The following is a 12279-nucleotide window of genomic DNA, read 5'->3' on the forward strand; positions in this document are numbered from 1 at the left end:
AAGTTGCCACTCCAATATTTCCAACTTTTAGACTGTTAATGTTTTTAAATCAATACAATATCTAAAACTATCTACTCTAATCAAAACTTAATAGAAGTCATATATATAGCTGAAATTGGGAAAATAATTTTCAAAAAAGGCTAAAAACATGTGAATTTCTGTATTAACCAAAATCCATTCATCAAAGCAATCCTACCCTGTCCAGAAACATGACTAATTCAATTCTTGGCATGCATGAATCACCATCCTAAACATGATTGTCTTCTCCATAAATATGTAAAATTTGATAAACATCACAAACAATGGCAGCAAGCCAGCAAATATGATACCAAAAAACATGTAAATGTTGGCACCCAAAAATCATTGTGGAAAGTATAAACATGATATATATAAGTTAAAACATCCAGAGATGAACAAATTATGGCAAGCTAACCTTTCAAGGCACAATCATCCGGGGGAGCGAGTACAGCCACCGGGCAGGAGATACCTAAACTTATCCGCGTTCTGAATCACGTACGCAGGAACATGAACAGCAGAGGCGGAACGAGGTAGTGATCCTAACCTCTTGATCAAGTTCTTGAAAGTGTATTCCTCTGGCAGCATGTCAAACAGATCATCCCCATCGCAGATTTTCTTCTGAATCCTCGAATGATCCAAGAAGTCCTTGCGCCTCACCCTCTCCGCGTGGCTGTATGCTTGCATTTTGAACACGAATTCACTAATGTATCGGAAGCAGAAGCTGCAGTGCCAGCCAGAGTCAGCAAGGAGGACATCAGTTTGGCGCGAGTGTCTGTACTGCGTCCACTGGCTGAAAACATGAGCAGTTGGGTGCCAATTGGTGTAGTCCTCTTGGAACTCGAACGAGTACACAAAGTTCTTCATCTCTAGATGAAGCACGGGAGGTATCTCCTCGCACCACTGCAGCAGTTTAATGGTATGAGGAGTCGGTATCTCATCAGTATCCCCAACAATCAGAAGGTCACCAGGTGCTATACCGGCCAGGCGAAGCAAATGGTTCATAGCTAGGCGCTGCTGTGCCTCGACTTTGAATGGCTCGTGAGAGCGGTGTGTGGCAAGGCGGCCAGGGAAGAGACCGTGGGCGATCTTCCCCTCAGCAAAGGCGAATCTCTTGCGATTCTCAACGAAGAAGAGAGGCTTGGGGATGCCTGTGAAGGTAGCATTGGATTCCAAGATGACAAATTTAGTGACATAAGGGTAGAGCTCCTTCCACCTGATTTCTAGCAAGTCCAGTTCATTGCTGAATATGATTGCATCAAAGACACGGCGTGGCTCAGATCGCAGGGACCAACCATGGAGACGGCATAGATGGTCCATTGAAACGTTTTCTGCGTAATAATGTGGTAAATAGTGCTCAAATGGGAGTGGAGGAGTATCCCACAGAGGGCGGAACAAGTAGGAGATCTTCTCAGCATTTACTATGATTGCAGCAACACAAACGGATCCGATTATTAACAGTAACATGCGCCTGAAGTCTCTAGAAATCCGCCTAGAAGTCTGGCGTGAGCTCGAGGCCATCCTATGATCTGTATGGTTAAACAGGTGGTGAGGCAAAAGCTATCAACAAGTTATGATAAGTAGTTAAAAATGAGGTTAGAGCATGAAATATAAATCTTAAACTTCCCCATTCAGAGACAACATGGTGCAAGATGAACTCCAGATACATCAATCTATCCAAAATAAATCAGAAATCTCCATCATCAGACAAAATGGAAGATCCTATTCAGTATCACACATGAGTATGCCTAAGCTTAATCAATATTCTAAAAGGAATTGGGGACTGGTTCGGTTGGATCCTCGAAGCTTAATACAAGATCAAGAGAGAACAAAGGAAGAGAAGAGCATAAAGCAACTAAGGCTTTATGTACTAAATGAAGGGTCCCCTGTACTCACTGTTGGCTTATGCTGTGGATCATATCGAATTCAACCTCTTACGTTTAAACACATGAAGATAACTCATCTAGAACAAGCAAAAATCTCGGCATCACAATACTACTTAAGAACTCTCCACTATGACCCTGCATTCCATTATTAAGGATCATAACCATCATCTTAAACTAAACTTCAAACCTCACGAATCAACACAATATGATGGAAATATCAGAACTCACCTTCTATTCTCTGTTCATCTTCATTTTGTATACAATTTTTTTAGATCTTCTTCTCTCTACTTAATTCCTAAATGTTGGCATACAGATCTTGAAGAGGCCGAGATCAAATTAAAAACAGGATGTTTCTCTAAAAACAAAAGGAAACCCTAAGTATTGATTTCATCGCAACCAAAACGTGATATTATATTCATATTTCATACTAATGCATGAATCCAAAAGCCGGAAATAGCGAACCAAACACTAAAAACGAGCATGCTGGTTTCCAATACAGCTTAATTATTTCAATTATATAATTTTTTTTATAAGTGGAAATTGTTGCAGTTGACAAATTCAATTTTGAGAGCCAAAAATAGAAAAAAGAGAAAGAAGAATGGTATGCATAAATGAATCACCACAGAAACAAGCTTCAGAAACATTACCGGGCATTGCGAATACGTAGACGAGTGAAGCTGAGGAGTCTCTACATGCGTGATTTTGCAGAGAGAGGAGACATGCTGCAGCCGAAGAAGGTGTTGATCGATTTTTTGTTTTTTCGATTCTATTTCTCTAATTTAATTGCTTTTAGTAGTATTAATTGCTTTTGCACGTCTTATTTTATCCGTATCTCGATTCGGATATATATGGCTAATGGATTTTATTCAAATTTCAAATTTTAACTCATTTATGGATACAATTTATTTTTTAAGTTTTTACTTCATTTATATTGCATAAACATGAATTTTAGAGTGCTTAATTGAGATTAATTATATATGAATTTTTTTTTATCTGACGAGTTGCGTATATGAATTAGTATATAGTAGTATAGGAGTATGAATTTATTCTTTTTGGTATTCAAATTCTTAGGATGCAACTAAATCCTGAATTCTGGCATGTGAGATTTACCTTAATTACATTTACACATCAGTTTGTAAAGATTACGTATAGAAAAGATTTTCGTTTTTGATACTTATAATATACTGTTGCCATATATAGCGAATTTGTTTACTTAAATTTGAATGTATCTAATATTTTGAACTAAATATTAAAAAGAATTTATTCAATAGTAGTAATATATTTGAAACGCGTTTTAATTTTTCTCACACATTGTTTAAAAAATCTGCACGTTACAAAATGAGATTGTCATCGTTAACTTTTGTATTCAAACTCATATTCATGTGTTGGGCATGGTCAATGAAAATATCTAGATAACAATTTTATTGTACCAAAAAGTTAAACTTATATTTGAGAGCATCACTGATCTTGTTTTGTTCAAATTTATAGTATTGGATATGAGCACCCTATTTCATCCTAGACAGAATTGCATTCTATAAGGTGTTCGGTTTTATATCCAATAATACTATCAAGATATATTATATTTTAAGATTGAATTGTGAAATTATTTTAGTTGGAGGAAGTTGTATGTAACTAATTATCACAAGTTTATCCATCTAAAATTAAATTGTGAGAATCAATCTTATGAATCAAACACACTATATACCTAATCTTGATAGTACAATTTTGCAAACCTTACAAAGAGACTTTTGATGTCTAAATTTATGGCTGCCTTCCTTTCTCTATAAATATGAAATATTAAATAGATGACACATTTTGCTCAAACTCAAACTCAAACTCAAACTCAAACTCAAACTCAAACTCAAACTCATCTTCAACTCAAACTCATTCTTTATAAATAAGCAAAATCCCGCAATAAACATGAATGAGAATGAACACTGATAAAATTACAAGTATTCAAGCAAGGAGTACAACAATAAGGAAAATAAATGTGAGGTAGCTAACCTTTTAACAAAGCATCTGCTGCTGACTCTTAGAGTTCCAGCATATGCAAATTGCTTCACCCACCTGATTGTGCTGGGATGATTAAACATGCTAATGGACTCATTTTGCTCATCCGGGTAATCGAGAACAACCTCCAGGTACAAGAAACCTAGGGTGACAGGAAGAAATCTAGGGACACGGGGTCATCCAGGTGAACGAGAACAACCTCCGGGCAAAAGAAACCTAAACTTGTCCGCTTTCTCTATCAAGTAAGCCGGGATATGGACAGCAGAGGCCGACCGGGGTATTGATCCCATCTTCTTGATCATGTTCTTGAAAGTATACTCCTCTGGCAACATGTCAAACAAATCATCGCCCTTGCAGATTAGCTTCTGAATCCTCGAATGCTTCAAAAAATCTTCACTCCTCACCCGCCCTGCGTGGCTGTACGCTGTCATTTTGAACACGAAGTCACTTAGATACCGGAAGCAGAAGCTGCAGTGCCAGCCTGAATCCGAGAGGAGAGTATCAGTTTGACGGGAGTGTTTGTATTGGGTCCAGGGGCCGAAAACATGGGCAGTCGCGCGCCAGCTGCTGTAATCCACTGGGAACTCGAACGAGTATAGATAATTCCTCATTTCCAAATGAAGAACATGGGGTATTTCAGCACACCACTGCAGCAATTTGATGGTGTGAGGGCTCGGTATTTCGTCTGCATCCGATATGATTAGGAGGTCGCCATAAGATATACCAGCAAGGCCACGAAGTAGATAATTCATAGATATACGATGCTCTTCTTCGAGTTTGAATGGGTCTTCACGCGACCCATCTGCAGCAACGCGGCCAGGAAAGACACCGTGGACTATCTTGCTCTCAGCAAAGGCGAATCTGCCACGATTCTCAGCAAAGAAGAGAGGCTTTGGGATACCTGTGAAGGTAGTGTTGGCTTCCAAGATGACAAATTTAGTAACGTAAGGGTAGAGTTCTTTCCACCTAATCTCTAGCAAGTCTAATTCATTGCTGAATATAATCGCGTCAAAGACACAACGTGGTTCAGAGAGTACAGACCAACCATGGGCACGGCAGAGATTTTCCATGGAAACATTTTCAGCGTAATAATGGGGTAAATGATCGAACGGGGGCGGAGGAATATCCCAAAGGGGGCGTAAAAAGTAGGAGATCGTCTGAAAATATGAAATGAATCCTACAACACAAATGGAACCGAGTATGAAATGTAACATACAATGGAACTTTCGAGAAGTCCGCCTAGAGGGGCACCGTGAACTTGGGGCCATCATATGGAAGGCCTTTATTAGTACGAACAACTTACATGCAGTTCATGGTTCCACCAAGCGTGATCTGCACAATTTAAGAGGCCGGTCAGACAAAACAATCAACAAATTGTAGGTAGTTTCTTCACTATAAAAAAAATGAGTCCAGAAGACTCAGAACATAAGATAAATAAGGAATTCAAAGAACTTCAACATTCTGACATAACATGAACTGAAGACATTTTATAGTCAAAGCACACATGAATGTATTCGTTGAGCCAAGAAGCAGATCCAATTCAGAACAACACACTTTTTCTCCTTTCAAATAATTTCATATGGAATTGGGGATTGGGGATTAATATTGTGAATGCATGATTAGGCCTGAGTTCAAGTAGCTAAAACAATAATTCCATGCCAAAAATCACAAATCAAAAGTGAGAAAAGGCCAAAGCAGAAGTGACACTAATATAACAGACTCCATATAAAGCATCATGAAATTGAAACTGAGAACAAGTAAAAATCTTTGCATCGCAGTCACTGAGGTCAGTTCAAATCAACCAACAGCGCCTTACAAACTAAGGGATTCATATCAATTAAGAATTATCAACATCATCTGTATAGCCTCATGAACCTAACAAATGATGGGAAAATCAGAACTCAAAATCAAATCTCTTTACACTTTAGTTATACCAAACATTACAACAAAGTTTGTAAGAGTTTCTTGTCTCACTAGACTAGCAAACATCTGACTGCTATGAGCTTGCAGCAAATCTCACTCCATACAAATCCAACTCAGGTAGTTTAGTTGAAACTGACAACTTCTATAAATATATCAGATGCAATCCATATATCCCACATATTTAAAATTGAATTTGGTGGAGCCATTGCATTCAATTAAAACAGCAGAGATAAATCTCGAGAAGCCGAAATCAATTCTATAAAAATAGGATCTTTCTTAGTAGAATCTAAAATCCAGAACTATCTTGGTAGATTCGCCTTTTAAAAAAAATCATATAATTCCATAATTGAATTCTGTAACTGAACAAGTAAAAAAAAAACCGAGGCATTTGCTAATCCCCAATACAGTTTATTATAATTAATTTATATTTTTAAGGAAATCAATTCATTTTCTGTAAACAATTCTGCTTCACTCCACCAATTCGAAACTTCGGAAACCACCCAGAGAAACACACTCCCCTTAAAAATGATTTTTTTTTCACAAACAAAGCTTAGGAAACGAAAAAAAAAACCTTAGGCCGAAAAAGGGGGGAAATGGAAACAGATATAGTCAATTGGATAGCTCAATTCAGGTGAAAAACAAAATCAAATCAAATAAAAAGAAACAAAATAGATGGGATTATTTGAGAAGAGCAGTGAATCACCTGTCATTGTGATTTCACGATGGAAGCTGAATATGCTTATGTAGTTGCGTGCTGTTGTAGAGAGAGAAGGTTGGAGATGAGATCTCCCATTTCTGGCAAGTTTTCACTCTCCCTTTTTATAAAGCTAATTAAAAATACAAACAACTGTAACTAATCACACTATTAAGTCGTTACACAATGCTAATTACGGGAAAAGAGTAATTTCAATTTTGCTAATAATTTAGCTCATCTGAAGTAAACTTTTCAACGCAGATTCAATGCATATTTATCTATAGTTATTAAACCATTGACAGAGTACAATATCTATCTTTAAAAAAAATTTAAATGCACAGTTAACAAAATAAGAAAGAAATGAATTACTAGTAAATAAAATAAGAGAGAGTAAAAAAAATACTTAATTAAATATTAGAGAATTATGGGTCTACATCCTAACAGAAAATTTATTTATTTTTTTTACTTTTAACAGACAAGCAAAACAAGAAATAGGAGTAGTGTTTATTTTTAAGGAGTGTAAATAATTATTGGTTAATATTTTTCTCTATAGTCTGTTTAAGATAACATATTTCAATTTAAAAAAAAAAATAATTTTCTTTCTTTAATTAATACACTAACTATTTTTTTTATATTTAAATATTAATCTTTTTTTCTCTTTCATTTAATACTTTCACCTACATTTATTTCACTCTCCAATTAAACACGCAAACTATTAACTCCCTAAAATCTTGTGTCGACCAAGAAATGTCATCTTAGCTGAGACGAAGGTGTATATATTTTATACTCTCTCCGTCCCCTATTAAGAGTCATACTTTGATCGGACACGAGTTTTAAGAAATGTAAAGAAAAGTTGTTAGAAAAAGTTAGTGAAATGCGGGACCCACTTTTTTATATTAGTTTTATAATAAAATGTGAGTGAATTGAGTTAGTGGAATGTGAGACCTACTTACAATTTAGACTAAAGGCCAAAATTGGTCCTGAACATATGTCCATTTTACGATTTTAGTCCTAAACTTTATCTTTTGAATTTTTTGGTCCTGTACATTTCAAATCGGATTACAATTGGTCCTCCGTTAACAATTCCGTTAATTTTATAACGGTCAACTGACTGAACCCAATTTTGACCAATTAAAGCTCTTAATAATGAAATTAAAATAACAAAATGCAATTCATAAATTCGTATATTTATCTTTCTTACGCGGGCTGTCCGCTGAGCGGGCGAAAGGAGGTGTTGATGCCGGAACAGACCAGCGGCGGCACACCGAGGTCTTCACGCGGGCAGCAACATCAGCTCGACGGAGGTGAGCTCCCCGGAGTGAGAGAGCTCACCGGGAAAGAAATCGTAGAGGGGGAAGATGCCGGCGGAGGGTCGGCAGCCCAATTGGAGCGCGATTTCGCCGAGGGGGAGGAGGGCGAGGGAGGCGGCAGAGGTGCTGCTGTTTCTCCTTCGATTAAGGTTTCCCCGATTTTCAGATTTGGATTTAAGATGTGAAATGGAGAGAGAGGGCCGAGAGGCAGCCGACGCTGGTAGACCTCCGGCGAGGCTGATCGGCGACGGAAAAGAGAAGAGGAAATCGGAAGTATACTGTCGCTGCTGTGATTGCTTCAATTAGGGGTTCTATAGATTTGAGGAAATTGGGAATGTATATTTTTGAGGAAATTTGTTATTTTAATTTCATTTGTTTTTAGTATATTTAGTGTTATATGTTTTGCTTTATTAGGGGTAATAAATTAGAATAATAATTAATGATATAATTAGTGAGTTAAAAATTATAATTAATAGCTTTAATTGGTCAAAATTGGGTTCAATCCATTGATTATAAAATTAACGGAATTGTTAACGGATGACCAATTGTGATCCGATTTGATATGTACAGGACCAAAAAATTCAAATGATAAAGTTTAGGACCAAAATCGTAAAATGAACATATGTTCAGAACCAGTTTTGACCTTTACTCTACAATTTATGGTAAAAAATGAAGTGTGACTCTTAATTGGGGACGGACGAAAATGAAAAAATGTGACTCTTAATCGGGGACGGAGGGAGTAATATATAAACATAGTTTAGTGAATTAATAATATATATATAGGGGTGCATTATAATGATAACCCCAATTTGTGTGATAACCCTATAACTAAATCTCCACCACACATTTTTAAAATATGTGGTCTAGATTTAATCTAACAAAACTATCATTTTATCAAATAAAACTATCATTTTCGGATATATTAAGGGCAAAATTGTCATTTCGTTCTAAAATTTGGTGGGAAAGAAGGAAACTAGACTCAAACGCTCCATTCAATTTCTCTCACACTCAAACCCTGCATTCAATTTCTCTCACAATCAAACCCTCTGAATCGCGTTTCAAAGCCTTCGAATGGAAAGAAAAATCATCCGATTCTGGAATATGTCGAAGGAAAACGCTCAAGCATCATCGAAGAAAGGTTGGATGAAGTTTATTACTTATTTCACTTTTGATTTTGCTTGATTTATCATTTTGCTGGAGATTTTCTCGATTTTTTTTAGATTCTGTAGTTTTTTAGTGTAGATATTTCTTATATTTAGACAATATCGTTCATGCATAACAATATTGAGAACAATCTATATATTTAAATTTACATTTTGCTGTATATGCTGCTGGTGTGTGTTTTTCTGTGTTTGTGTGTGTGTTTTGCTTTGTTTATGTGTGTTTTGCTGTGTGTGTGTTGCTATGTGTTTGGATGATATGTTTAAATGTAGAAATTGTGTTTTTGCTTGATAAAATGATACTTTGGGTGCATAAAATGATAGTTTCTGGAAATGATAAAATGATACTTTGTGAATAGTGTTTTGTTCTACTTAAGTGACAAGTTATGCCCTCTCTGCTTTTTTGAACTCATTGAAATTTAGAAAATGATAGTTTCAGAAGATAAAATGATAATTGCCCTTGATAAAATGATGATTTCATGGGATAAAATGATGGTTTCAGATTATAAAATGATAGTTGATAAAATGATAATTGCCCTTGATAAAATGATAGTTTTAGAAGATAAAATGATAGTTTCATGGGATAAAATGATAGTTTCAGATTATAAAATGATAGTTGATAAAATGATAATTGCCCTTGATAAAATGATAGTTTCAGAAGATAAAATGATAGTTTCATGGGATAAAATGATAGTTTCAAATTATAAAATGATAGTTTCATGGGATAAAATGATACTTTATGTTTGTGTGTATGTGTGTCCTGAGGCTACTGCTGCTGTGTTTGTGTGTGTTGTTGTGTGTGTCTCTGTGTTTTTGTGTGTGTGTGTGTGTTGCTATGTGTTTGGATGATCTGTTTAAATGTAGAAATTGTGCTTTTGCTTGATAAAATGATACTTTGGGTGCATAAAATGATAGTTTCTGAAAATGATAAAATGATACTTTGTGAATAGTGTTTTGTTCTACTTAAGTGACAAGTTATGCCCTCTCTGCTTTTTTGAACTCATTGAAATTTAGAAAATGATAGTTTCAGAAGATAAAATGATAATTGCCCTTGATAAAATGATAGTTTCATGGGATAAAATGATAGTTTCATGGGATAAAATGATACTTTGACTTTATATAATTACATAAACTGTTTAACACACTGAAATCTTTTGTTTATTAGGTAAGAACATTCATGATGTTGAATTCCTCTTTCTAGATTTTTCTGCTTCCTGAATATTTTGGTGCTTATTGCTTCCGCAGCCTTCGAAGAGTCCTGCGGCTCAAACGAGAAAGATGTCCGCCACAAAGCGGAAGAAAACAGAAGCTGTTGTGAACAGCCAGCGCCTGCTGTTAATGGCGCCCAGGAAGATGCCGCCCAACAGGCATAAAGTGCGTAGATGGTGAAGCCAAGCGCGAGCATGATAGGATCTCTAACTGAAACTCAGCGCTTGTTTTAATTACCATACTTCAGCATAGATTCTGTTGGTAGACATTTACTTATGTAGGCTTTAAACATTATTTTGCCATTGTTTGTGGTTCAATTTGAACTAGATTAGACTTTTCATTTGTAGGTCTGTGCAATGTGAAGAGAACTCTTCTGTATTGTTCAATTGTAATTATTTTGGAAGCCCTCTTCAAAGATAGTTTGTCATAGAAGTTTCCTTGTAGATGTAAACCGTTGTAGAAACTCTGTTCCAAGGTTGCTCATTTTATCAGCCAAAAAGTATCATGTTATCAGCCAAAAGTATCATTTTATTAGTAAGAAGTATCATTTTATCAACTACTATGACTATCATTTTATCAGCTATGACTATCATTTTATCAGCCAAAAGTATCATTTTATCACCTATGACTATCATTTTATCAGCCAAAAGTATCATTTTATCACCTATGACTATCATTTTATCAGCTATGACACGCCTGAAAAGTATCATTTTATCAGCCAAAAGTATCATTTTATCAGCTATGACTATCATTTTATCAGCCAAAAGTATCATTTTATCAGATATAACTATCATTTTATCAGCCAAAAGTATCATTTTATCAGCTATGACTATCATTTTATCAGCCAAAACTATCATTTTATCACCTATGACTATTATGACACGTCTGAAAAGTATCATTTTATCAGCTATGACTATCATTTTATCAGCCCAAAGTATCATTTTATCATTGTATCATTTTATCATAGTATCATTTTATCCGACAAAACTATCATGTTATGCAGTAAACCTAATATTTATAAGCCAAAAGTATCATTTTAACACATAATCGACAATACATAATATAATCAAATAAGAATTTCAGTACATCAGAAACATAAACCAATCGACAACTAATATTAATCTAAAATCAAATTCAATACATGAATATGAACACAATCAATAATGATTGTTACCTTCGTTATTTGCTACAGATTCCATCGAAGCAAATTTTCACAGCAATTGAAGAGGTAATCAATGAAAATAAGAACGCAAAATTCAAAACATCTTCCCGATCACAATTATGTGAGAAATATGGAAACAAAATCTGGAGACTACGGAATAATGAACAAATCGAAGAAAATCTGGAGATGTTGAAATAAAATAGGCGAGAAATATGGAAGATGAAGATGAGAGAATCGATCTGTTAATTGTGAAGATGAAGATGAAGATGAAGATGAAGATGAAGGTGAGAGAATTGAGTTCAAACAGAATGAAAGCGTGAATCGCGCGTTTAGAGTAAAATTCAGAAATTAAATGAGGAAATTACATTTTTACCCCTCTGGCCTTTTTTATGAAGTAAATCTAAGTTTGAATCTCAACCACAAGATTATCAAATATGTGTGGTCCAGATTTGGTTGTAGAGTTATTATGTGATTTGGGGGTTATGATATGATCACATCTATATATATATATATATATATATATATATATATATATATGGGTGCGATCATATCATAACTCATATTTATGTGATAACCTAATAACCCTATCATTTTATGGGTCAAAAGTATCATTTTTACTAAAAATGATATTTATACACGATAAAATGATATTTTTTCAGCATGCATAAAATGATACTTTTATTCCATAAAATGATATTTTTCGTCCATAAAATGAGGGTTATTAGGTTATCACCATAAATATTGGTTATGATATGATCACATCCTTTATATATATATATATATATATATATATATATATATATATATATATATATATATATATATATATATATATAGGGGCACACTATGGTGCCACCATAGATATAATAACATCATACCACCAATATCAACCCTTGGATCTGGAAATTCT

The 12279-nt window shown here is 34.9% G+C and overlaps 2 protein-coding genes across 3 annotated transcripts; both read right to left on the bottom strand.

The window, feature by feature from the left end:
* Positions 1-338: 338 nt before the first annotated feature.
* LOC125186009 (uncharacterized) lies at positions 339-2633 on the bottom strand. Its single transcript, XM_048082309.2, has 2 exons — positions 2549-2633; positions 339-1544 (listed from the first exon to the last, which is right to left on the bottom strand). The coding sequence occupies exons 1-2, from the start codon at positions 2553-2555 to the stop codon at positions 448-450; spliced, it is 1104 nt and encodes a 367-aa protein (XP_047938266.1). The 5' UTR covers positions 2556-2633; the 3' UTR covers positions 339-447.
* Positions 2634-3773: 1140 nt separating this feature from the next.
* LOC125190766 (uncharacterized) lies at positions 3774-8148 on the bottom strand. 2 transcript variants are annotated; one of them, XM_048088158.2, is made up of 3 exons: positions 7730-8148; positions 6538-6661; positions 3774-5243 (listed from the first exon to the last, which is right to left on the bottom strand). In XM_048088158.2, the coding sequence occupies exon 3, from the start codon at positions 5180-5182 to the stop codon at positions 4088-4090; it is 1095 nt and encodes a 364-aa protein (XP_047944115.1). In that variant the 5' UTR covers positions 5183-5243; positions 6538-6661; positions 7730-8148; the 3' UTR covers positions 3774-4087. The 2 variants fall into 2 exon arrangements, with proteins under 2 accessions (XP_047944115.1, XP_088915673.1); XM_089059547.1 differs by lacking the exon at positions 7730-8148 and having other exon boundaries at positions 3774-5088; positions 5215-5243; positions 6538-6678.
* Positions 8149-12279: the final 4131 nt, after the last annotated feature.

This window comes from Salvia hispanica, chromosome 5, assembly GCF_029641045.1.
Source record: "Salvia hispanica isolate PSC_SH4W2 chromosome 5, Shi_PSC_v1, whole genome shotgun sequence".
NCBI lineage: Eukaryota > Viridiplantae > Streptophyta > Magnoliopsida > Lamiales > Lamiaceae > Salvia > Salvia hispanica.

Coding starts and splice junctions, on each gene's coding strand:
- LOC125190766 (XM_048088158.2), bottom strand. CDS start 5,182: ATGATGGCCCCAAGTTCACGGTGCCCCTCTAGGCGGACTTCTCGAAAG.